This window comes from Oncorhynchus mykiss, chromosome 10 (assembly GCF_013265735.2).
Source record: "Oncorhynchus mykiss isolate Arlee chromosome 10, USDA_OmykA_1.1, whole genome shotgun sequence".
Lineage (NCBI taxonomy): Eukaryota > Metazoa > Chordata > Actinopteri > Salmoniformes > Salmonidae > Oncorhynchus > Oncorhynchus mykiss.
In genome coordinates, this window is record NC_048574.1 from 79,485,688 (window position 1) to 79,513,187 (window position 27,500).

Consider the following 27,500-nt stretch of genomic DNA (forward strand, 5'->3'; position numbering starts at 1 on the left):
TCTACTAACTGGCTGGTTGGATCTACTAACTGGCTGGTTTGATCTACTACCAGCTACCTGGCTGGTTTGATCTACTACCAGCTAACTGGCTGGTTTGATCTACTACCAGCTAACTGGCTGGTTGGATCTACTAACTGGCTGGTTTGATCTACTACCAGCTAACTGGCTGGTTGGATCTACTAACTGGCTGGTTTGATCTACTACCAGCTAACTGGCTGGTTTGATCTACTAACTGGCTGGTTTGATCTACTAACTGGCTGGTTTGATCTACTACCAGCTAACTGGCTGGTTTGATCTACTAACTGGCTGGTTTGATCTACTACCAGCTAACTGGCTGGTTTGATCTACTAACTGGCTGGTTTGATCTACTAACTGGCTGGTTTGATCTACTAACTGGCTGGTTTGATCTACTAACTGGCTGGTTTGATCTACTAACTGGCTGGTTTGATCTACTAACTGGCTGGTTTGATCTACTAACTGGCTGGTTTGATCTACTACCCGCTAACTGGCTGGTTTGATCTACTACCAGCTAACTGGCTGGTTTGATCTACTACCAGCTAACTGGCTGGTTTGATCTACTACCCGCTAACTGGCTGGTTTGATCTACTAACTGGCTGGTTTGATCTACTAACTGGCTGGTTTGATCTACTACCAGCTAACTGGCTGGTTTGATCTACTAACTGGCTGGTTTGATCTACTAACTGGCTGGTTTGATCTACTAACTGGCTGGTTTGATCTACTAACTGGCTGGTTTGATCTACTAACTGGCTGGTTTGATCTACTACCAGCTAACTGGCTGGTTTGATCTACTAACTGGCTGGTTTGATCTACTAACTGGCTGGTTTGATCTACTAACTGGCTGGTTTGATCTACTAACTGGCTGGTTTGATCTACTACCCGCTAACTGGCTGGTTTGATCTACTAACTGGCTGGTTTGATCTACTACCAGCTAACTGGCTGGTTTGATCTACTAACTGGCTGGTTTGATCTACTAACTGGCTGGTTTGATCTACTACCAGCTAACTGGCTGGTTTGATCTACTACCAGCTAACTGGCTGGTTTGATCTACTACCAGCTAACTGGCTGGTTTGATCTACTACCAGCTAACTGGCTGGTTTGATCTACTACCAGCTAACTGGCTGGTTTGATCTACTAACTGGCTGGTTTGATCTACTAACTGGCTGGTTTGATCTACTAACTGGCTGGTTTGATCTACTAACTGGCTGGTTTGATCTACTAACTGGCTGGTTTGATCTACTACCCGCTAACTGGCTGGTTTGATCTACTAACTGGCTGGTTTGATCTACTACCAGCTAACTGGCTGGTTTGATCTACTAACTGGCTGGTTTGATCTACTAACTGGCTGGTTTGATCTACTACCAGCTAACTGGCTGGTTTGATCTACTACCAGCTAACTGGCTGGTTTGATCTACTACCAGCTAACTGGCTGGTTTGATCTACTACCAGCTAACTGGCTGGTTTGATCTACTACCAGCTAACTGGCTGGTTTGATCTACTAACTGGCTGGTTTGATCTACTACCTGGCTGGTTTGATCTACTACCAGCTAACTGGCTGGTTTGATCTACTAACTGGCTGGTTTGATCTACTAACTGGCTGGTTTGATCTACTAACTGGCTGGTTTGATCTACTAACTGGCTGGTTTGATCTACTACCAGCTAACTGGCTGGTTTGATCTACTACCAGCTAACTGGCTGGTTTGATCTACTAACTGGCTGGTTTGATCTACTACCAGCTAACTGGCTGGTTTGATCTACTACCAGCTAACTGGCTGGTTTGATCTACTACCAGCTAACTGGCTGGTTTGATCTACTACCAGCTAACTGGCTGGTTTGATCTACTAACTGGCTGGTTTGATCTACTACCAGCTAACTGGCTGGTTTGATCTACTACCAGCTAACTGGCTGGTTTGATCTACTACCAGCTAACTGGCTGGTTTGATCTACTACCAGCTAACTGGCTGGTTTGATCTACTACGAGCTAACTGGCTGGTTTGATCTACTACCAGCTAACTGGCTGGTTTGATCTACTACCCGCTAACTGGCTGGTTTGATCTACTACCAGCTAACTGGCTGGTTTGATCTACTACCAGCTAACTGGCTGGTTTGATCTCCTACCAGCTAACTGGCTGGTTTGATCTCCTACCAGCTAACTGGCTGGTTTGATCTACTACCAGCTAACTGGCTGGTTTGATCTCCTACCAGCTAACTGGCTGGTTTGATCTACTACCAGCTAACTGGCTGGTTTGATCTACTACCAGCTAACTGGCTGGTTTGATCTACTACCAGCTAACTGGCTGGTTGGATCTACTAACTGGCTGGTTTGATCTACTACCAGCTAACTGGCTGGTTTGATCTACTAACTGGCTGGTTTGATCTACTCCCAGCTAACTGGCTGGTTGGATCTACTAACTGGCTGGTTTGATCTACTACCAGCTAACTGGCTGGTTTGATCTACTACCAGCTAACTGGCTGGTTTGATCTACTACCAGCTAACTGGCTGGTTTGATCTACTACCAGCTAACTGGCTGGTTTGATCTACTACCCGCTAACTGGCTGGTTTGATCTACTACCAGCTAACTGGCTGGTTTGATCTGCTAACTGGCTGGTTTGATCTGCTAACTGGCTGGTTTGATCTACTAACTGGCTGGTTTGATCTACTAACTGGCTGGTTTGATCTACTAACTGGCTGGTTTGATCTACTACCAGCTAACTGGCTGGTTTGATCTACTACCAGCTAACTGGCTGGTTTGATCTACTACCAGCTAATTGGCTGGTTTGATCTACTACCAGCTAACTGGCTGGTTTGATCTACTAACAGCTAACTGGCTGGTTTGATCTACTACCAGCTAACTGGCTGGTTTGATCTACTACCAGCTAACTGGCTGGTTTGATCTCCTACCAGCTAACTGGCTGGTTTGATCTACTACCAGCTAACTGGCTGGTTTGATCTACTAACTGGCTGGTTTGATCTACTAACTGGCTGGTTTGATCTACTACCAGCTAACTGGCTGGTTTGATCTACTAACTGGCTGGTTTGATCTACTAACTGGCTGGTTTGATCTACTACCAGCTAACTGGCTGGTTTGATCTACTAACTGGCTGGTTTGATCTACTACTACTACTTCCAGACACAGAGAGATCAGACTGGTCCTAACACACCTCCCTGCTGACCATCAGACTGGTCCCAACATATCTCCCTGCTGACCATCAGACTGGTCCTAACACACCTCCCTGCTGACCATCAGACTGGTCCTAACCCACCTCCTGCTGACCATCAGACTGGTCCTAACACACCTCATCTCCAGGTCCCGGTAGAGGGAGATTCATCTCCAGGTCCCGGTAGAGGGAGGTTCATCTCCAGGTCCCGGTAGAGGGTGTTCATCTCCAGGTCCCGGTAGAGGGTGTTCATCTCCAGGTCCCGGTAGAGGGTGTTCATCTCCAGGTCCCGGTAGAGGGTGTTCATCTCCAGGTCCTGGTAGAGGGTGTTCATCTCCAGGTCCCGGTAGAGGTTGTTCATCACCAGGTCCCGGTAGAGGGTGTTCATCTCCAGGTCCCGGTAGAGGGTGTTCATCTCCAGGTCCCGGTAGAGGGAGGTTCATCTCCAGGTCCCGGTAGAGGGAGGTTCATCTCCAGGTCCCGGTAGAGGGTGTTCATCTCCAGGTCCCGGTAGATGGTGTTCATCTCCAGGTCCCGGTAGAGGGTGTTCATCTCCAGGTCCCGGTAGAGGGTGTTCATCTCCAGGTCCCGGTAGAGGGTGTTCATCTCCAGGTCCCGGTAGAGAGTGTTCATCTCCAGGTCCCGGTAGAGGGTGTTCATCTCCAGGTCCCGGTAGAGGGTGTTCATCTCCAGGTCCCGGTAGAGGGTGTTCATCTCCAGGTCCCGGTAGAGGGTGTTCATCTCCAGGTCCCGGTAGAGGGAGGTTCATCTCCAGGTCCCGGTAGAGGGAGGTTAATCTCCAGGTCCCGGTAGAGGGAGGTTCATCTCCAGGTCCCGGTAGAGGGTGTTCATCTCCAGGTCCCGGTAGAGGGTGTTCATCTCCAGGTCCCGGTAGAGGGTGTTCATCTCCAGGTCCCGGTAGAGGGTGTTCATCTCCAGGTCCCGGTAGAGGTTGTTCATCTCCAGGTCCCGGTAGAGGGTGTTCATCTCCAGGTCCCGGTAGAGGGTGTTCATCTCCAGGTCCCGGTAGAGGGTGTTCATCTCCAGGTCCCGGTAGAGGGTGTTCATCTCCAGGTCCTGGTAGAGGGTGTTCATCTCCTGGGTTAATGATTTTAATTATGTTATCAGCAACACTTTAGTTCGGTCTTTTAGACTCCTGGTGTAAAAACAGAGTTCAGAGTTCACAAATTCAAGCCTTTATTCTGATCTCTGGCTCTCTCAAAACAGACTCTGAAATCTAGAGGAGATCTCCAGCGGGACTTTACAAACTTACCCTGCATCTCTCTCTCTCTCTCTCTCTCTCTCTCTCTCTCTCTCTCTCTCTCTGTCCATCTCTCTCTCTTTATCTCTGTCCATCTCTCTCTCTCTCTCTCTCTGTCCATCTCTCTCTCTCTCTCTCTCTGTCCATCTCTCTCTCTCTCTCTCTGTCCATCTCTCTCTCTCTCTCTCTCTCTCTCTCTCTCTCTCTCTCTCTCTCTCTCTGTCTCTGTCTGTCTCTCTCTCTCTCTTTCTCTCTGTCCGTCTCTCTCTCTCTCTGTCCGTCTCTCTCTCTCTCTGTCCGTCTCTCTCTCTCTCTCTCTGTCCTTCTCTCTTTCTCTCTCTCTGTCCATCTCTCTCTGTCTCTCTCTGTCCATCTCTCTCTCTCTCTCTCTGTCCATCTCTCTCTCTCTCTCTCTGTCCTTCTCTCTTTCTCTCTCTCTGTCTCTCTCTGTCCATCTCTCTCTCTTTATCTCTGTCCATCTCTCTCTCTCTCTCTCTCTCTCTGTCCATCTCTCTCTTTATCTCTGTCCATCTCTCTCTCTCTCTCTCTCTGTCCATCTCTCTCTCTCTCTCTCTGTCCATCTCTCTCTCTCTCTCTCTCTCTCTCTCTCTCTCTCTCTTTCTCTCTGTCCGTCTCTCTCTCTCTCTCTCTCTCTGTCCATCTCTCTCTCTCTCTCTCTGTCCATCTCTCTCTCTCTCTGTCCATCTCTCTCTCTCTCTGTCCATCTCTCTCTCTCTCTGTCCATCTCTCTCTCTCTCTGTCCATCTCTCTCTCTCTCTCTGTCCATCTCTCTCTCTCTCTCTGTCCTTCTCTCTTTCTCTCTCTCTGTCTCTCTCTGTCCATCTCTCTCTCTCTCTCTCTGTCCATCTCTCTCTCTCTCTCTCTGTCCTTCTCTCTTTCTCTCTCTCTGTCTCTCTCTGTCCATCTCTCTCTCTCTCTCTGTCCTTCTCTCTTTCTCTCTCTCTGTCTCTCTCTCTCTCTGTCTGTCAGGACGTATCGTGGTTATAACCTGTCTCAGGGAGTGTCAGACGTCACTGTGGAGAATAACTTGTCAAGAGTCGTCTCTGCGGTGTCCCACGCTCTCACCTCCTCTACGTCACGGGCCCTCACTGTGAGTACACACACACACACACACACACACACACACACACACACACACACACACACACACCTCCATGTCTAGGGCCCTCACAGTGAGTTGACACACACACCTTGGTGTCCTCCTCCGTAGGCCAGACCATAGTTCATTCATGGAATTATCAATCTGTACTTTTATTTTCCTTTCCTGTGCAGTTCGGCTGCTGTGAGGCGCTGCATCTTCTGACCACCACCTACCCAGCATGCACCTGGAGTACGGGCTGGCACTGTGGTTACGTCAGCTCCACCGTCACACACCCCAACCGATCTAACCTCAACCGCTCCCGGGCACGCTCACACAGGTACACACACACACGAGCACATGCGCACACGCGCATACAGGCGCACACACACACACAGGCGCACACACACACACACAGGCGCACACAGGCATACACACACACAGGCACACACACAGGCACACACACACACACACACAGGCACACACACACACACACACACACACACCCAGGCACACACACACACACCCAGGCACACACACACACACAGGTACACACACACACACACACAGGTACACCCCCCCCCCCCTCTGTTTTGGAGTTTGTATGACGGCTCAGCCCCATTAGAGGAAGGGAAGAGGAGTCTAACATGATGATGTCTCTCTCTCAGCCTCTCTCAGCCCGGCTCAGGTCCATTAGAGGAAGGGAAGAGGAGTCTAACAGTAGGGATGGTTAACATGATGATGTCTCTCTCTCAGCCTCTCTCAGCCCGGCTCAGGTCCATTAGAGGAAGGGAAGAGGAGTCTAACATGATGTTGTCTCTCTCCCAGCCTCTCTCAGCCCGGCTCAGGTCCATTAGAGGAAGGGAAGAGGAGTCTAACATGATGTTGTCTCTCTCCCAGCCCGGCTCAGGTCCATTAGAGGAAGGGAAGAGGAGTCTAACATGATGATGTCTCTCTCCCAGCCTCTCTCAGCCCGGCTCAGGCCCATTAGAGGAAGGGAAGAGGAGTCTAACATGATGATGTCTCTCTCCCAGCCTCTCTCAGCCCGGCTCAGGTCCATTAGAGGAAGGGAAGAGGAGTCTAACATGATGTTGTCTCTCTCCCAGCCTCTCTCAGCCCGGCTCAGGTCCATTAGAGGAAGGGAAGAGGAGTCTAACATGATGATGTCTCTCTCTCAGCCTCTCTCAGCCCGGCTCAGGTCCATTAGAGGAAGGGAAGAGGAGTCTAACATGATGATGTCTCTCTCCCAGCCTCTCCCAGCCCGGCTCAGGTCCATTAGAGGAAGGGAAGAGGAGTCTAACATGATGTTGTCTCTCTCCCAGCCTCTCCCAGCCCGGCTCAGGTCCATTAGAGGAAGGGAAGAGGAGTCTAACAGTAGTGATGGTTAACATGATGATGTCTCTCTCTCAGCCTCTCTCAGCCCGGCTCAGGTCCATTAGAGGAAGGGAAGAGGAGTCTAACATGATGTTGTCTCTCTCCCAGCCTCTCCCAGCCCGGCTCAGGCCCATTAGAGGAAGGGAAGAGGAGTCTAACATGATGATGTCTCTCTCCCAGCCTCTCCCAGCCCGGCTCAGGTCCATTAGAGGAAGGGAAGAGGAGTCTAACATGATGTTGTCTCTCTCCCAGCCTCTCCCAGCCCGGCTCAGGCCCATTAGAGGAAGGGAAGAGGAGTCTAACATGATGATGTCTCTCTCCCAGCCTCTCCCAGCCCGGCTCAGGTCCATTAGAGGAAGGGAAGAGGAGTCTAACATGATGTTGTCTCTCTCCCAGCCTCTCCCAGCCCGGCTCAGGCCCATTAGAGGAAGGGAAGAGGAGTCTAACATGATGTTGTCTCTCTCCCAGCCTCTCCCAGCCCGGCTCAGGCCCATTAGAGGAAGGGAAGAGGAGTCTAACATGATGATGTCTCTCTCTCAGCCTCTCCCAGCCCGGCTCAGGTCCATTAGAGGAAGGGAAGAGGAGTCTAACATGATGATGTCTCTCTCCCAGCCTCTCCCAGCCCGGCTCAGGTCCATTAGAGGAAGGGAAGAGGAGTCTAACATGATGATGTCTCTCTCCCAGCCTCTCCCAGCCCGGCTCAGGTCCATTAGAGGAAGGGAAGAGGAGTCTAACATGATGTTGTCTCTCTCTCAGCCCGGCTCAGGTCCATTAGAGGAAGGGAAGAGGAGTCTAACAGTAGTGATGGTTAACATGATGATGTCTCTCTCCCAGCCTCTCTCAGCCCGGCTCAGGTCCATTAGAGGAAGGGAAGAGGAGTCTAACATGATGTTGTCTCTCTCCCAGCCTCTCTCAGCCCGGCTCAGGTCCATTAGAGGAAGGGAAGAGGAGTTTAACATGATGTTGTCTCTCTCCCAGCCTCTCTCAGCCCGGCTCAGGTCCATTAGAGGAAGGGAAGAGGAGTCTAACATGATGTTGTCTCTCTCCCAGCCCGGCTCAGGCCCATTAGAGGAAGGGAAGAGGAGTCTAACATGATGATGTCTCTCTCCCAGCCTCTCCCAGCCCGGCTCAGGCCCATTAGAGGAAGGGAAGAGGAGTCTAACATGATGTTGTCTCTCTCCCAGCCTCTCCCAGCCCGGCTCAGGTCCATTAGAGGAAGGGAAGAGGAGTCTAAACATGATGTTGTCTCTCTCCCAGCCTCTCCCAGCCCGGCTCAGGCCCATTAGAGGAAGGGAAGAGGAGTCTAACATGATGTTGTCTCTCTCCCAGCCCGGCTCAGGCCCATTAGAGGAAGGGAAGAGGAGTCTAACATGATGATGTCTCTCTCCCAGCCCGGCTCAGGCCCATTAGAGGAAGGGAAGAGGAGTCTAACATGATGATGTCTCTCTCCCAGCCTCTCCCAGCCCGGCTCAGGTCCATTAGAGGAAGGGAAGATGAGTCTAACATGATGATGTCTCTCTCCCAGCCTCTCCCAGCCCGGCTCAGGCCCATTAGAGGAAGGGAAGAGGAGTCTAACATGATGATGTCTCTTTCCCAGCCTCTCTCAGCCCGGCTCAGGTCCATTAGAGGAAAGGAAGAGGAGTCTAACATGATGTTGTCTCTCTCCCAGCCTCTCCCAGCCCGGCTCAGGCCCATTAGAGGAAGGGAAGAGGAGTCTAACATGATGATGTCTCTCTCCCAGCCTCTCCCAGCCCGGCTCAGGCCCATTAGAGGAAGGGAAGAGGAGTCTAACATGATGATGTCTCTCTCCCAGCCTCTCTCAGCCCGGCTCAGGTCCATTAGAGGAAGGGAAGAGGAGTCTAACATGATGTTGTCTCTCTCCCAGCCCGGCTCAGGCCCATTAGAGGAAGGGAAGAGGAGTCTAACATGATGATGTCTCTCTCCCAGCCTCTCTCAGCCCGGCTCAGGTCCATTAGAGGAAGGGAAGAGGAGTCTAACATGATGATGTCTCTCTCCCGCCTCTCCCAGCCCGGCTCAGGTCCATTAGAGGAAGGGAAGAGGAGTCTAACATGATGTTATCTCTCTCCCAGCCTCTCCCAGCCCGGCTCAGGCCCATTAGAGGAAGGGAAGAGGAGTCTAACATGATGTTGTCTCTCTCCCAGCCCGGCTCAGGCCCATTAGAGGAAGGGAAGAGGAGTCTAACATGATGATGTCTCTCTCCCAGCCTCTCCCAGCCCGGCTCAGGTCCATTAGAGGAAGGGAAGAGGAGTCTAACAGTAGTGATGGTTAACATGATGATGTCTCTCTCCCAGCCTCTCTCAGCCCGGCTCAGGTCCATTAGAGGAAGGGAAGAGGAGTCTAACAGTAGTGATGGTTAACATGATGATGTCTCTCTCCCAGCCTCTCTCAGCCCGGCTCAGGTCCATTAGAGGAAGGGAAGAGGAGTTTAACATGATGTTGTCTCTCTCCCAGCCTCTCTCAGCCCGGCTCAGGCCCATTAGAGGAAGGGAAGAGGAGTCTAACATGATGATGTCTCTCTCCCAGCCTCTCTCAGCCCGGCTCAGGTCCATTAGAGGAAGGGAAGAGGAGTCTAACATGATGATGTCTCTCTCCCAGCCTCTCCCAGCCCGGCTCAGGCCCATTAGAGGAAGGGAAGAGGAGTCTAACATGATGTTGTCTCTCTCCCAGCCTCTCCCAGCCCGGCTCAGGCCCATTAGAGGAAGGGAAGAGGAGTCTAACAGTAGTGATGGTTAACATGATGATGTCTCTCTCTCAGCCTCTCTCAGCCCGGCTCAGGTCCATTAGAGGAAAGGAAGAGGAGTCTAACATGATGATGTCTCTCTCCCAGCCTCTCCCAGCCCGGCTCAGGTCCATTAGAGGAAGGGAAGAGGAGTCTAACATGATGATGTCTCTCTCCCAGCCTCTCCCAGCCCGGCTCAGGTCCATTAGAGGAAGGGAAGAGGAGTCTAACATGATGTTGTCTCTCTCCCAGCCTCTCCCAGCCCGGCTCAGGTCCATTAGAGGAAGGGAAGAGGAGTCTAACAGTAGTGATGGTTAACATGATGATGTCTCTCTCTCAGCCTCTCTCAGCCCGGCTCAGGTCCATTAGAGGAAGGGAAGAGGAGTCTAACATGATGTTGTCTCTCTCCCAGCCCGGCTCAGGCCCATTAGAGGAAGGGAAGAGGAGTCTAACATGATGATGTCTCTCTCCCAGCCCGGCTCAGGCCCATTAGAGGAAGGGAAGAGGAGTCTAACATGATGTTGTCTCTCTCCCAGCCCGGCTCAGGCCCATTAGAGGAAGGGAAGAGGAGTCTAACATGATGATGTCTCTCTCCCAGCCCGGCTCAGGCCCATTAGAGGAAGGGAAGAGGAGTCTAACATGATGATGTCTCTCTCCCAGCCTCTCCCAGCCCGGCTCAGGTCCATTAGAGGAAGGGAAGAGGAGTCTAACATGATGATGTCTCTCTCCCAGCCTCTCTCAGCCCGGCTCAGGTCCATTAGAGGAAAGGAAGAGGAGTCTAACATGATGTTGTCTCTCTCCCAGCCTCTCCCAGCCCGGCTCAGGTCCATTAGAGGAAGGGAAGAGGAGTCTAACATGATGATGTCTCTCTCCCAGCCTCTCCCAGCCCGGCTCAGGTCCATTAGAGGAAGGGAAGAGGAGTCTAACATGATGTTGTCTCTCTCCCAGCCCGGCTCAGGCCCATTAGAGGAAGGGAAGAGGAGTCTAACAGTAGTGATGGCTAACATGATGATGTCTCTCTCCCAGCCTCTCCCAGCCCGGCTCAGGTCCATTAGAGGAACGCAAGAGGAGTCTAACATGATGATGTCTCTCTCCCAGCCTCTCCCAGCCCGGCTCAGGTCCATTAGAGGAAGGGAAGAGGAGTCTAACATGATGTTGTCTCTCTCCCAGCCTCTCCCAGCCCGGCTCAGGTCCATTAGAGGAAGGGAAGAGGAGTCTAACAGTAGTGATGGTTAACATGATGATGTCTCTCTCCCAGCCTCTCCCAGCCCGGCTCAGGTCCATTAGAGGAAGGGAAGAGGAGTCTAACATGATGTTGTCTCTCTCCCAGCCTCTCCCAGCCCGGCTCAGGCCCATTAGAGGAAGGGAAGAGGAGTCTAACATGATGATGTCTCTCTCCCAGCCTCTCCCAGCCCGGCTCAGGCCCATTAGAGGAAGGGAAGAGGAGTCTAACATGATGATGTCTCTCTCCCAGCCTCTCTCAGCCCGGCTCAGGCCCATTAGAGGAAGGGAAGAGGAGTCTAACATGATGATGTCTCTCTCCCAGCCTCTCTCAGCCCGGCTCAGGTCCATTAGAGGAAGGGAAGAGGAGTCTAACATGATGTTGTCTCTCTCTCAGCCCGGCTCAGGTCCATTAGAGGAAGGGAAGAGGAGTCTAACAGTAGTGATGGTTAACATGATGATGTCTCTCTCCCAGCCTCTCTCAGCCCGGCTCAGGTCCATTAGAGGAAGGGAAGAGGAGTCTAACATGATGTTGTCTCTCTCCCAGCCTCTCTCAGCCCGGCTCAGGTCCATTAGAGGAAGGGAAGAGGAGTCTAACATGATGTTGTCTCTCTCTCAGCCCGGCTCAGGTCCATTAGAGGAAGGGAAGAGGAGTCTAACAGTAGTGATGGTTAACATGATGATGTCTCTCTCCCAGCCTCTCTCAGCCCGGCTCAGGTCCATTAGAGGAAGGGAAGAGGAGTCTAACATGATGTTGTCTCTCTCCCAGCCTCTCTCAGCCCGGCTCAGGTCCATTAGAGGAAGGGAAGAGGAGTCTAACAGTAGTGATGGTTAACATGATGATGTCTCTCTCCCAGCCTCTCCCAGCCCGGCTCAGGCCCATTAGAGGAAGGGAAGAGGAGTCTAACATGATGTTGTCTCTCTCCCAGCCTCTCTCAGCCCGGCTCAGGTCCATTAGAGGAAGGGAAGAGGAGTCTAACATGATGTTGTCTCTCTCCCAGCCTCTCTCAGCCCGGCTCAGGCCCATTAGAGGAAGGGAAGAGGAGTCTAACATGATGTTGTCTCTCTCCCAGCCTCTCTCAGCCCGGCTCAGGTCCATTAGAGGAAGGGAAGAGGAGTCTAACAGTAGTGATGGTTAACATGATGATGTCTCTCTCCCAGCCTCTCTCAGCCCGGCTCAGGTCCATTAGAGGAAGGGAAGAGGAGTCTAAACATGATGATGTCTCTCTCCCAGCCTCTCTCAGCCCGGCTCAGGCCCATTAGAGGAAGGGAAGAGGAGTCTAACATGATGTTGTCTCTCTCCCAGCCTCTCCCAGCCCGGCTCAGGTCCATTAGAGGAAGGGAAGAGGAGTCTAACAGTAGTGATGGTTAACATGATGTTGTCTCTCTCCCAGCCTCTCTCAGCCCGGCTCAGGCCCATTAGAGGAAGGGAAGAGGAGTCTAACAGTAGTGATGGTTAACATGATGATGTCTCTCTCCCAGCCTCTCTCAGCCCGGCTCAGGCCCATTAGAGGAAGGGAAGAGGAGTCTAACAGTAGGGATGGTTAACATGATGATGTCTCTCTCCCAGCCTCTCTCAGCCCGGCTCAGGCCCATTAGAGGAAGGGAAGAGGAGTCTAACAGTAGGGATGGTTAACATGATGATGTCTCTCTCCCAGCCTCTCTCAGCCCGGCTCAGGCCCATTAGAGGAAGGGAAGAGGAGTCTAACAGTAGGGATGGCTAACATGATGATGTCTCTGCTGTCCTCTGCCTGGTTTCCTCTGGACCTCTCTGCTCACCAAGATGCTCTGCTGCTGGCCGGGAACCTGCTCGCTGGTACGTACCTGGACACAACACCTGTATACACCTGTTTGATGTTATTATAATGTTTACACACCTGTATACACCTGCTTGATGTTATTATAATGTTAACACACCTGTATACACCTGTTTGATGTTATTATAATGTTAACACACCTGTATACACCTGCTTGATGTTATTATAATGTTAACACACCTGTATACACCTGTTTGATGTTATTATAATGTTAACACACCTGTATACACCTGCTTGATGTTATTATAATGTTAACACACCTGTATACACCTGCTTGATGTTATTATAATGTTAACACACCTCTATACACCTGTTTGATGTTATTATAATGTTAACACACCTGTATACACCTGCTTGATGTTATTATAATGTTAACACACCTGTATACACCTGTATTCACCTGCTTGATGTTATTATAATGTTTACACACCTGTATACACCTGCTTGATGTTATTATAATGTTAACACACCTGTATACACCTGCTTGATGTTATTATAATGTTATCACACCTGTATACACCTGTTTGATGTTATTATAATGTTAACACACCTGTATACACCTGTTTGATGTTATTATAATGTTAACACACCTGTATACACCTGTTTGATGTTATTATAATGTTAACACACCTGTATACACCTGTTTGATGTTATTATAATGTTAACACACCTGTATACACCTGTTTGATGTTATTATAATGTTAACACACCTGTATACACCTGCTTGATGTTATTATAATGTTTACACACCTGTATACACCTGCTTGATGTTATTATAATGTTTACACACCTGTATACACCTGCTTGATGTTATTATAATGTTAACACACCTGTATACACCTGCTTGATGTTATTATAATGTTTACACACCTGTATACACCTGTATACACCTGCTTGATGTTATTATAATGTTAACACACCTGTATACACCTGTTTGATGTTATTATAATGTTTACACACCTGTATACACCTGTTTGATGTTATTATAATGTTTACACACCTGTATACACCTGCTTGATGTTATTATAATGTTTACACACCTGTATACACCTGTTTGATGTTATTATAATGTTAACACACCTGTATACACCTGTTTGATGTTATTATAATGTTTACACACCTGTATACACCTGCTTGATGTTATTATAATGTTTACACACCTGTATACACCTGTTTGATGTTATTATAATGTTAACACACCTGTATACACCTGCTTGATGTTATTATAATGTTAACACACCTGTATACACCTGTTTGATGTTATTATAATGTTTACACACCTGTATACACCTGTTTGATGTTATTATAATGTTAACACACCTGTATACACCTGTTTGATGTTATTATAATGTTAACACACCTGTATACACCTGCTTGATGTTATTATAATGTTAACACACCTGTATACACCTGTATACACCTGCTTGATGTTATTATAATGTTTACACACCTGTATACACCTGCTTGATGTTATTATAATGTTTACACACCTGTATACACCTGCTTGATGTTATTATAATGTTAACAGACCTGTATACACCTGTTTGATGTTATTATAATGTTAACACACCTGTATACACCTGTTTGATGTTATTATAATGTTAACACACCTGTTTTGATGTTATTATAATGTTAACACACCTGTATACACCTGTTTGATGTTATTATAATGTTTACACACCTGTATACACCTGTTTGATGTTATTATAATGTTAACACACCTGTATACACCTGCTTGATGTTATTATAATGTTAACACACCTGTATACACCTGCTTGATGTTATTATAATGTTAACACACCTGTATACACCTGTTTGATGTTATTATAATGTTAACACACCTGTATACACCTGCTTGATGTTATTATAATGTTAACACACCTGTATACACCTGTTTGATGTTATTATAATGTTAACACACCTGTATACACCTGCTTGATGTTATTATAATGTTAACACACCTGTATACACCTGCTTGATGTTATTATAATGTTAACACACCTGTATACACCTGTATACACCTGCTTGATGTTATTATAATGTTTACACACCTGTATACACCTGCTTGATGTTATTATAATGTTTACACACCTGTATACACCTGCTTGATGTTATTATAATGTTAACACACCTGTATACACCTGCTTGATGTTATTATAATGTTAACACACCTGTATACACCTGCTTGATGTTATTATAATGTTAACACACCTGTATACACCTGTTTGATGTTATTATAATGTTAACACACCTGTATACACCTGCTTGATGTTATTATAATGTTAACACACCTGTATACACCTGCTTGATGTTATTATAATGTTAACACACCTGTATACACCTGTTTGATGTTATTATAATGTTTACACACCTGTATACACCTGCTTGATGTTATTATAATGTTAACACACCTGTATACACCTGTTTGATGTTATTATAATGTTAACACACCTGTATACACCTGCTTGATGTTATTATAATGTTAACACACCTGTATACACCTGCTTGATGTTATTATAATGTTTACAGAATGTTCACACCTGGATAAACCTGTATACACCTGCTTGATGTTATTATAATGTTTACACACCTGTATACACCTGTTTGATGTTATTATAATGTTTACAGAATGTTCACACCTGGATAAACCTGTATACACCTGCTTGATGTTATTATAATGTTAACACACCTGTATACACCTGTATACACCTGCTTGATGTTATTATAATGTTAACACACCTGTATACACCTGCTTGATGTTATTATAATGTTAACACACCTGTATACACCTGCTTGATGTTATTATAATGTTAACACACCTGTATACACCTGCTTGATGTTATTATAATGTTAACACACCTGTATACACCTGTATACACCTGCTTGATGTTATTATAATGTTAACACACCTGTATACACCTGCTTGATGTTATTATAATGTTAACACACCTGTATACACCTGCTTGATGTTATTATAATGTTTACACACCTGTATACACCTGTTTGATGTTATTATAATGTTTACACACCTGTATACACCTGCTTGATGTTATTATAATGTTAACACACCTGTATACACCTGTTTGATGTTATTATAATGTTTACACACCTGTATACACCTGCTTGATGTTATTATAATGTTTACACACCTGTATACACCTGTTTGATGTTATTATAATGTTAACACACCTGTATACACCTGTTTGATGTTATTATAATGTTAACACACCTGTATACACCTGCTTGATGTTATTATAATGTTAACACACCTGTATACAGCTGTTTGATGTTATTATAATGTTAACACACCTGTATACACCTGTTTGATGTTATTATAATGTTAACACACCTGTATACACCTGCTTGATGTTATTATAATGTTAACACACCTGTATACAGCTGTTTGATGTTATTATAATGTTAACACACCTGTATACACCTGTTTGATGTTATTATAATGTTAACACACCTGTATACACCTGCTTGATGTTATTATAATGTTAACACACCTGTATACAGCTGTTTGATGTTATTATAATGTTAACACACCTGTATACAGCTGTTTGATGTTATTATAATGTTAACACACCTGTTTGATGTTATTAAAATGTTAACACACCTGTATACACCTGCTTGATGTTATTATAATGTTTACACACCTGTATACACCTGTTTGATGTTATTATAATGTTAACACACCTGTATATACCTGCTTGATGTTATTATAATGTTAACACACCTGTATACACCTGCTTGATGTTATTATAATGTTAACACACCTGTATACACCTGTATGATGTTATTATAATGTTAACACACCTGTATACACCTGTTTGATGTTATTATAATGTTAACACACCTGTATACACCTGCTTGATGTTATTATAATGTTAACACACCTGTATACACCTGCTTGATGTTATTATAATGTTAACACACCTGTATACACCTGTTTGATGTTATTATAATGTTAACACACCTGTATACACCTGTTTGATGTTATTATAATGTTAACACACCTGTATACACCTGTTTGATGTTATTATAATGTTAACACACCTGTATCCACCTGCTTGATGTTATTATAATGTTAACACACCTGTATACACCTGTATACACCTGCTTGATGTTATTATAATGTTAACACACCTGTATACACCTGTTTGATGTTATTATAATGTTAACACACCTGTATACATCTGTTTGATGTTAGTATAATGTTAACACACCTGTATACAGCTGCTTGATGTTATTATAATGTTTACACACCTGTATACACCTGTTTGATGTTATTATAATGTTAACACACCTGTATACACCTGTTTGATGTTATTATAATGTTTACAGAATGTTAACACACCTGTATACATCTGTATGATGTTATTATAATGTTAACACACCTGTATACACCTGTTTGATGTTATTATAATGTTTACAGAATGTTAACACACCTGTATACACCTGCTTGATGTTATTATAATGTTAACACACCTGTATACACCTGTTTGATGTTAGTATAATGTTAACACACCTGTATACACCTGCTTGATGTTATTATAATGTTAACACACCTGTATACACCTGTTTGATGTTATTATAATGTTTACAGAATGTTAACACACCTGTATACACCTGTTTGATGTTATTATAATGTTTACACACCTGTATACACCTGCTTGATGTTATTATAATGTTAACACACCTGTATACACCTGTTTGATGTTATTATAATGTTAACACACCTGTATACACCTGTTTGATGTTATTATAATGTTTACACACCTTTACACACCTGGATAAACCTGTATACACCTGCTTGATGTTATTATAATGTTTACACACCTGTATCCACCTGCTTGATGTTATTATAATGTTAACACACCTGTATACACCTGGATAAACCTGTATACACCTGCTTGATGTTATTATAATGTTTACACACCTGTATACACCTGTTTGATGTTATTATAATGTTAACACACCTGTATACACCTGGATAAACCTGTATACACCTGTTTGATGTTATTATAATGTTAACACACCTGTATACACCTGCTTGATGTTATTATAATGTTTACACACCTGTATACACCTGTTTGATGTTAGTATAATGTTAACACACCTGTATACACCTGTTTGATGTTATTATAATGTTTACACACCTGTATACACCTGTATACACCTGTTTGATGTTATTATAATGTTTACACACCTGTATCCACCTGCTTGATGTTATTATAATGTTAACACACCTGTATACACCTGGATAAACCTGTATACACCTGCTTGATGTTATTAAGGTGTTTACCTGTCTCGCGGTATTTCAACCTTCATAAAACCTTATTACAACAATCGGTACGATCTTTACAAACCTGTTGAACGTTAGTACGTTATTAGGACATAATTAGTACCTTAACATTAACATAGTCCGGGAACCTGGCATCCTGACTGTACGTGTAGCTCATGTAACATGTATGTAGTTCTGTCCTTCAGCTGTTGTTGTCTATTGATGTCCTGTATTATGTCATGTTTTGTGTGGCTCCCCAGGAAGAGTAGCTGCTGCAATAGAAACAGATAATGATCATATTAAACCCCAGGAAGAGTAGCTGCTGCTATAGAAACAGATAATGATCCTAATAAACCCCAGGAAGAGTAGCTGCTGCTATAGAAACAGATAATGATCATATTAAACCCCAGGAAGAGTAGCTGCTGCTGTAGAAACAGATAATGATTCTAATAAACCCCAGGAAGACTAGCTGTTGCTATAGAAACATAAAATGATCCTAATAAACCCCAGGAAGAGTAGCTGCTGCTATAGAAACAGATAATGATCATAATAAACCCCAGGAAGAGTAGCTGCTGCTATAGAAACAGATACTGATCCTAATAAACCCCCAGGAAGAGTAGCTGCTGCTATAGAAACAGATAATGATCCTAATAAACCCCAGGAAGAGTAGCTGCTGCTATAGAAACAGATAACGATTCTAATAAACCCCAGGAAGAGTAGCTGCTACTCTGCTATAGAAACATATAATGATCCTAATAAACCCCATGAATAGTAGCTGCTGCTATAGAAACAGATAATGATCCTAATAAACCCCAGGAAGAGTAGCTGCTGCTATAGAAACTGATAATGATCATATTAAACCCCAGGAAGAGTAGCTGCTGCTATAGAAACAGATAATGATCCTAATAAACCCCAGGAAGAGTAGCTGCTGCTATAGAAACAGATAATGATCATATTAAACCCCAGGAAGAGTAGCTGCTGCTGTAGAAACAGATAATGATTCTAATAAACCCCAGGAAGACTAGCTGTTGCTATAGAAACATAAAATGATCCTAATAAACCCCAGGAAGAGTAGCTGCTGCTATAGAAACAGATAATGATCCTAATAAACCCCAGGAAGAGTAGCTGCTGCTATAGAAACAGATAATGATCCTAATAAACCCCAGGAAGAGTAGCTGCTGCTATAGAAACAGATAATGATCCTAATAAACCCCAGGAAGAGTAGCTGCTGCTATAGAAACAGATAATGATTCTAATAAACCCCAGGAAGAGTAGCTGCTACTCTGCTATAGAAACATATAATGATCCTAATAAACCCCAGGAAGAGTAGCTGCTGCTATAGAAACAGATAATGATCATAATAAACCCCAGGAAGAGTAGCTGCTGCTATAGAAACAGATACTGATCCTAATAAACCCCCAGGAAGAGTAGCTGCTGCTATAGAAACAGATAATGATCCTAATAAACCCCAGGAAGAGTAGCTGCTGCTATAGAAACAGATAACGATTCTAATAAACCCCAGGAAGAGTAGCTGCTACTCTGCTATAGAAACATATAATGATCCTAATAAACCCCATGAATAGTAGCTGCTGCTATAGAAACAGATAATGATCCTAATAAACCCCAGGAAGAGTAGCTGCTGCTATAGAAACTGATAATGATCATATTAAACCCCAGGAAGAGTAGCTGCTGCTATAGAAACAGATAATGATCCTAATAAACCCCAGGAAGAGTAGCTGCTGCTATAGAAACAGATAATGATCATATTAAACCCCAGGAAGAGTAGCTGCTGCTGTAGAAACAGATAATGATTCTAATAAACCCCAGGAAGACTAGCTGTTGCTATAGAAACATAAAATGATCCTAATAAACCCCAGGAAGAGTAGCTGCTGCTATAGAAACAGATAATGATCCTAATAAACCCCAGGAAGAGTAGCTGCTGCTATAGAAACAGATAATGATCCTAATAAACCCCAGGAAGAGTAGCTGCTGCTATAGAAACAGATAATGATCCTAATAAACCCCAGGAAGAGTAGCTGCTGCTATAGAAACAGATAATGATTCTAATAAACCCCAGGAAGAGTAGCTGCTACTCTGCTATAGAAACATATAATGATCCTAATAAACCCCAGGAATAGTAGCTGCTGCTATAGAAACAGATAATGATCATATTAAACCCCAGGAAGAGTAGCTGCTGCTATAGAAACAGATAATGATCATATTAAACCCCAGGAAGAGTAGCTGCTGCTATAGAAACAGATAATGATCCTAATAAACCCCAGGAAGAGTAGCTGCTGCTATAGAAACAGATAATGATCATATTAAACCCCAGGAAGAGTAGCTGCTGCTGTAGAAACAGATAATGATTCTAATAAACCCTAGGAAGAGTAGCTGCTACTCTGCTATAGAAACATATAATGATCCTAATAAACCCCAGGAATAGTAGCTGCTGCTATAGAAACAGATAATGATCCTAATAAACCCCAGGAAGAGTAGCTGCTGCTATAGAAACAGATAATGATCCTAATAAACCCCAGGAAGAGTAGTTGCTGCTATAGAAACAGATAATGATCCTAATAAACCCCAGGAAGAGTAGCTGCTGCTTTAGAAACAGATAATGATCCTAATAAACCCCAGGAAGAGTAGCTGCTGCTATTAATGATCCTAATAAACCCCAGGAAGAGTAGCTGCTGCTATAGAAACAGATAATGATCCTAATAAACCCCAGGAAGAGTAGCTGCTGCTTTAGAAACAGATAATGATCCTAATAAACCCCAGGAAGAGTAGCTGCTGCTATAGAAACAGATAATGATCCTAATAAACCCCAGAAAGAGTAGCTTCTGCTATAGAAACAGATAATGATCCTAATAAACCCCAGGAAGAGTAGCTGCTGCTATAGAAACAGATAATGATCCTAATAAACCCCAGGAAGAGTAGCCGCTGCTTTAGAAACAGATAATGATCCTAATAAACCCCAGGAAGAGTAGCTGCTGCTATTAATTATCCTAATAAACCCAAGGAAGAGTAGCCGCTGCTTTAGAAACAGATAATGATCCTAATAAACCCCAGGAAGAGTAGCTTCTGCTATAGAAACAGATAATGATCCTAATAAACCCCAGGAAGAGTAGCTGCTGCTATAGAAACAGATAATGATCCTAATAAACCCCAGGAAGAGTAGCTGCTGCTATAGAAACAGATAACGATTCTAATAAACCCCAGGAAGAGTAGCTGCTACTCTGCTATAGAAACATATAATGATCCTAATAAACCCCATGAATAGTAGCTGCTGCTATAGAAACAGATAATGATCCTAATAAACCCCAGGAAGAGTAGCTGCTGCTATAGAAACTGATAATGATCATATTAAACCCCAGGAAGAGTAGCTGCTGCTATAGAAACAGATAATGATCCTAATAAACCCCAGGAAGAGTAGCTGCTGCTATAGAAACAGATAATGATCATATTAAACCCCAGGAAGAGTAGCTGCTGCTGTAGAAACAGATAATGATTCTAATAAACCCCAGGAAGACTAGCTGTTGCTATAGAAACATAAAATGATCCTAATAAACCCCAGGAAGAGTAGCTGCTGCTATAGAAACAGATAATGATCCTAATAAACCCCAGGAAGAGTAGCTGCTGCTATAGAAACAGATAATGATCCTAATAAACCCCAGGAAGAGTAGCTGCTGCTATAGAAACAGATAATGATCCTAATAAACCCCAGGAAGAGTAGCTGCTGCTATAGAAACAGATAATGATTCTAATAAACCCCAGGAAGAGTAGCTGCTACTCTGCTATAGAAACATATAATGATCCTAATAAACCCCAGGAATAGTAGCTGCTGCTATAGAAACAGATAATGATCATATTAAACCCCAGGAAGAGTAGCTGCTGCTATAGAAACAGATAATGATCATATTAAACCCCAGGAAGAGTAGCTGCTGCTATAGAAACAGATAATGATCCTAATAAACCCCAGGAAGAGTAGCTGCTGCTATAGAAACAGATAATGATCATATTAAACCCCAGGAAGAGTAGCTGCTGCTGTAGAAACAGATAATGATTCTAATAAACCCTAGGAAGAGTAGCTGCTACTCTGCTATAGAAACATATAATGATCCTAATAAACCCCAGGAATAGTAGCTGCTGCTATAGAAACAGATAATGATCCTAATAAACCCCAGGAAGAGTAGCTGCTGCTATAGAAACAGATAATGATCCTAATAAACCCCAGGAAGAGTAGTTGCTGCTATAGAAACAGATAATGATCCTAATAAACCCCAGGAAGAGTAGCTGCTGCTTTAGAAACAGATAATGATCCTAATAAACCCCAGGAAGAGTAGCTGCTGCTATTAATGATCCTAATAAACCCCAGGAAGAGTAGCTGCTGCTATAGAAACAGATAATGATCCTAATAAACCCCAGGAAGAGTAGCTGCTGCTTTAGAAACAGATAATGATCCTAATAAACCCCAGGAAGAGTAGCTGCTGCTATAGAAACAGATAATGATCCTAATAAACCCCAGAAAGAGTAGCTTCTGCTATAGAAACAGATAATGATCCTAATAAACCCCAGGAAGAGTAGCTGCTGCTATAGAAACAGATAATGATCCTAATAAACCCCAGGAAGAGTAGCCGCTGCTTTAGAAACAGATAATGATCCTAATAAACCCCAGGAAGAGTAGCTGCTGCTATTAATTATCCTAATAAACCCAAGGAAGAGTAGCCGCTGCTTTAGAAACAGATAATGATCCTAATAAACCCCAGGAAGAGTAGCTTCTGCTATAGAAACAGATAATGATCCTAATAAACCCCAGGAAGAGTAGCTGCTGCTTTAGAAACAGATAATGATCCTAATAAACCCCAGGAAGTGTAGCTACTGCTATAGAAACAGATAATGATCCTAATAAACCCCAGGAAGAGTAGCTGCTGCTATTAATGATCCTAATAAACCCCAGGAAGAGTAGCTGCTGCTATAGAAAAAGATAATGATCATAATAAATCCCAGGAAGAGTAGCTGCTGCTATAGAAACAGATAATGATCCTAATAAACCCCAGGAAGAGTAGCTGCTGCTATAGAAACAGATAATGATCCTAATAAACCCCAGGAAGAGTAGCTGCTGCTTTAGAAACAGCTAATGATCCTAATAAATCCCAGGAAGAGTAGCTGCTGCTATAGAAACAGCTAATGGGGATCCTAAACAAATACCACAATGACAACATTCAGCTGTCGTATTCCCAACATCAAACCAAGCTGTACAACGCTCTTCTCATTCAGCGACGGCTCCACAGTGTATGTGTAGTCCCTGGGCTGGGGAGGAGGAGGGAGGGCCGGTCCCCGGTAAGACAGAGGAGCCCTGGGCAGCGGTGGGAGAGCGCCCCCTGGTGGTCCTGGTGGAACAACTCTTCTCTCACATCCTCAAGATACTCAACATCTGTGCCCACGTGCTGGACGACACGCCGCCCGGACCCGCCGTCAAGGTGTGTGTGTGTCTAAACAATGTGTAAATCAGAGATACAAAGGGATAATCTGTCCTCCCAGGCCACCCTGCCGTCCCTAGCCAACGCTCCCTCTCTCTGTGTTGTCCTCTCTGTCCTCCAGGCCACCCTGCCGTCCCTAGCCAACGCTCCCTCTCTCAGTGTTGTCCTCTCTGTCCCCCCAGGCCACCCTGCCGTCCCTAGCCAACGCTCCCTCTCTCAGTGTTGTCCTCTCTGTCCTCCAGGTCACCCTGCCGTCCCTAGCCAACGCTCCCTCTCTCAGTGTTGTCCTCTCTGTCCCCCCAGGCCACCCTGACGTCCCTAGCCAACGCTCCCTCTCTCAGTGTTGTCCTCTCTGTCCTCCAGGCCACCCTGCCGTCCCTAGCCAACGCTCCCTCTCTCAGTGTTGTCCTCCAGGCCACCCTGCCGTCCCTAGCCAACACTCCCTCTCTCTGTGTTGTCCTCTCTGTCCTCTAGGCCACCCTGCCGTCCCTAGCCAACGCTCCCTCTCTCAGTGTTGTCCTCTCTGTCCCCCCAGGCCACCCTGCCGTCCCTAGCCAACGCTCCCTCTCTCAGTGTTGTCCTCTCTGTCCCTCCAGGCCACCCTGCCGTCCCTAGCCAACGCTCCCTCCCTCAGTGTTGTCCTCTCTGTCCCTCCAGGCCACCCTGCCGTCCCTAGCCAACGCTCCCTCTCTGTGTTGTCCCCTCTGTCCTCCAGGCCACCCTGCCGTCCCTAGCCAACGCTCCCTCTCTGTGTTGTCCCCTCTGTCCTTCAGACCACCCTGCCATCCCTAGCCAACGCTCCCTCTCAGTGTTGTCCTCTCTGTCCTCCAGGCCACCCTGCTGTCCCTAGCCAACGCTCCCTCTCTCAGTGTTGTCCTCTCTGTCCTCCAGGCCACCCTGCCGTCCCTAGCCAACGCTCCCTCTCAGTGTTGTCCTCTCTGTCTCCCAGACCACCCTGCCATCCCTAGCCAACGCTCCCTCTCTCAGTGTTGTCCTCTCTGTCCCTCCAGGCCACCCTGCCGTCCCTAGCCAACGCTCCCTCTCTGTGTTGTCCTCTCTGTCCTCCAGGCCACCCTGCCGTCCCTAGCCAACGCTCCCTCTCAGTGTTATCCTCTCTGTCCTCCAGGCCACCCTGCCGTCCCTAGCCAACACTCCCTCCCTCAGTGTTGTCCTCTCTGTCCCTCCAGGCCACCCTGCCGTCCCTAGCCAACGCTCCCTCCCTCAGCCCCATCAGAAGGAAAGGCAAGGAGGTAGCAGAGCCAAGCACCATTCCCATGAGCCCTAAGAAAGGCAGCGAGACCAACACTGGTACAGTAGTCCACTTCCTGACGACTTCTGCGCTGTAGGAAACATGTAAACACCGACTTTAAACTTCATAGAAACAACAGATTATTTTTAACTTCAGTCAAAGGTGTGTGAAGGATACGTACCCAGTCTGACCAGTCTGACCAGTCTGACCAGTCTGACCCGTCTGACCAGTCTGACCAGTCTGACCAGTCTGACCAGTCTGACCCGTCTGACCCGTCTGACCCGTCTGACCCGTCTGACCAGTCTGACCCGTCTGACCCGTCTGACCCGTCTGACCCGTCTGACCCGTCTGACCAGTCTGACCCGTCTGACCAGTCTGACCAGTCTGACCCGTCTGACCAGTCTGACCAGTCTAATCAGTCTGACCAGTCTAACCAGTCTAACCAGTCTGACCAGTCTGACCAGTCTACTCAGTCTGACCAGTCTGACCAGTCTGATTCTTTTTAACTTCAGTCCGTTTCTTAGTCCTTCGTTAACGATTTCAGTCTAAGGTGTGTGAAGGATACGTAACCCAGGGCTTCCATTCACAAAGATCCCTCCTCTTCATGACCTTTCTGTGAGCAGGCAGGCCAGCGGACAGCTCGGGGTCCACGGCTAACGTCAACAAGTCCACAACCCTGGGAAGCTTCTATCATCTACCCACCTACCTCAAACTGTACGACGTCCTCAAAGCTACACACACCAACTATAAGGTACACACACACACACACACACACACACACACACACACACACACCAACAATAAGGTACGCACGCACACACACACACACACCAACTATAAGGTACGCACGCACACACACACACACACACACACACCAACTATAAGGTACACACACACACACACACCAACTATAAGGTACACACACACACACACATCAACTTTAAGGTGTACACACACACACACACACACACACACCAACTATAAGGTACGCACGCACACACACACACCCACACACACCAACTTTATAAGGTACACACCCACACACACCAACTATAAGGTACACACCCACACACACACACACCAACTATAAAGTACACACACACACACACACCAACTTTAAGGTGTACACACACACACACACACACACCAACTATAAGGTACGCACATACACACACACACCAACTATAAGGTACGCACACACACACACACACACACACACTAACTCTTGGACTCTTGGAGTTGGTCTTTTCTGAATCACTGAAATATCAGAATAGTCAACCTGGATGTTTAGAATTGTGAAATAACCAACATGAGTTCTGATACTTCATAGAACTGCAGTTGTGTTCACTCACTACACTTGTTTTATTTATGTCAATGTTTTTGTTGTTGTTGTTGTTGTTGTGTTGACTTGTTGATGTTTGTTGTGTGTTTCCTAGGTTACGTTGGACCTCCACAGCACCAACGAGAAGTTCGGAGGGTTCCTGCGTTCTACGCTGGACGTTCTGTCTCAGCTGCTAGAGATGGCCACGCTGCACGACATCGGAAAGGTCAGAGCGACCCGAATGCACCTCCTAGAAACCTGTTATAACACTCTTATTCATGTTCATAAGAGAGTTATAACACTCTTATTCACGTTCATAAATGAGTTATAACACTCTTATTCATGTTCATAAGAGAGTTATAACACTCTTATTCATGTTCATAAGAGAGTTATAACACTCTTATTCATGTTAATAAATGAGTTACAACACTCTTATTCATGTTCATAAATGAGTTATATCACTCTTATTCATGTTAATAAATGAGTTATAACACTCTTATTCATGTTAATAAATGAGTTATCACTCTTATTCATGTTCATATGAGTTATATCACTCTTATTCATGTTAATAAATGAGTTATAACACTCTTATTCATGTTAATAAATGAGTTATCACTCTTATTCATGTTCATATGAGTTATCACTCTTATTCATGTTAATAAATGACTTATATCACTCTTATTCATGTTAATAAATGAGTTATAACACTCTTATTCATGTTCATAAGAGTTAACACTCTTATTCATGTTAATAAATGAGTTATCACTCTTATTCATGTTAATAAATGAGTTATAACACTCTTATTCATGTTCATAAGAGTTATATCACTTATGCATGTTCATAAGAGTTAACACTCTTATTCATGTTAATAAATGACTTAGATCACTCTTCATGTTCATAAATTAGTTAGATCACTCTTATTCATGTTAATAAACATGTTAAAACACATTTCATATTGATAACCTTAAAGGGATACTGCGAGATTCTGGCATTTAAGCATTGCTACTGTACCTGTAGACTACCAGTCATTGCGCTAACGCTAGTTAGCATTGGCATTGGCTTCCTTCATGCTGGACACAGAGACATAAACATGGTGTCCACAAGTCCATCTGACTCTGGGGAAGTGGATGAAGGGGCTTCAATGCCAGAATCTGATGTATGAAAGCATAACTATAATTATATTATAATTAATATATTAGATACTAGTTAGTTAGTAGTTGTATAGTATAATGATGTATTGATTAGATAGTAGTTAGTTAGTAGTTGTATAGTATAATGATGTATTGATTAATTAATAGTTGTAGTATAATGATGTATTGATTAGTTAGTAGTTAGTTAGTAGTTGTAGTATAATGATGTATTGATTAGTTAATAGTTGTAGTATAATGATGTATTGATTAGTTAATAGTTGTAGTATAATGATGTATTGATTAGTTAATAGTTGTAGTATAATGATGTATTGATTAGATAATAG

The 27,500-nt window shown here is 44.8% G+C and overlaps 1 protein-coding gene across 10 annotated transcripts in view; it reads left to right on the top strand.

Annotated features, from left to right (window-relative positions):
- LOC110511504 (huntingtin) overlaps positions 1–27,500 on the top strand; it is a 131,155-nt gene that overhangs the window by 42,301 nt on the left and 61,354 nt on the right. For all 10 annotated transcript variants that reach the window (XM_036934117.1, XM_036934125.1, XM_036934126.1 and 7 more), the window contains 7 exons: positions 5,429–5,549; positions 5,732–5,877; positions 12,531–12,688; positions 23,254–23,456; positions 24,644–24,764; positions 25,329–25,456; positions 26,142–26,252. In XM_036934117.1, the coding sequence (XP_036790012.1) occupies positions 5,429–5,549; positions 5,732–5,877; positions 12,531–12,688; positions 23,254–23,456; positions 24,644–24,764; positions 25,329–25,456; positions 26,142–26,252 (988 nt within the window). The remainder of the gene's footprint in view (positions 1–5,428; positions 5,550–5,731; positions 5,878–12,530; positions 12,689–23,253; positions 23,457–24,643; positions 24,765–25,328; positions 25,457–26,141; positions 26,253–27,500) is intronic.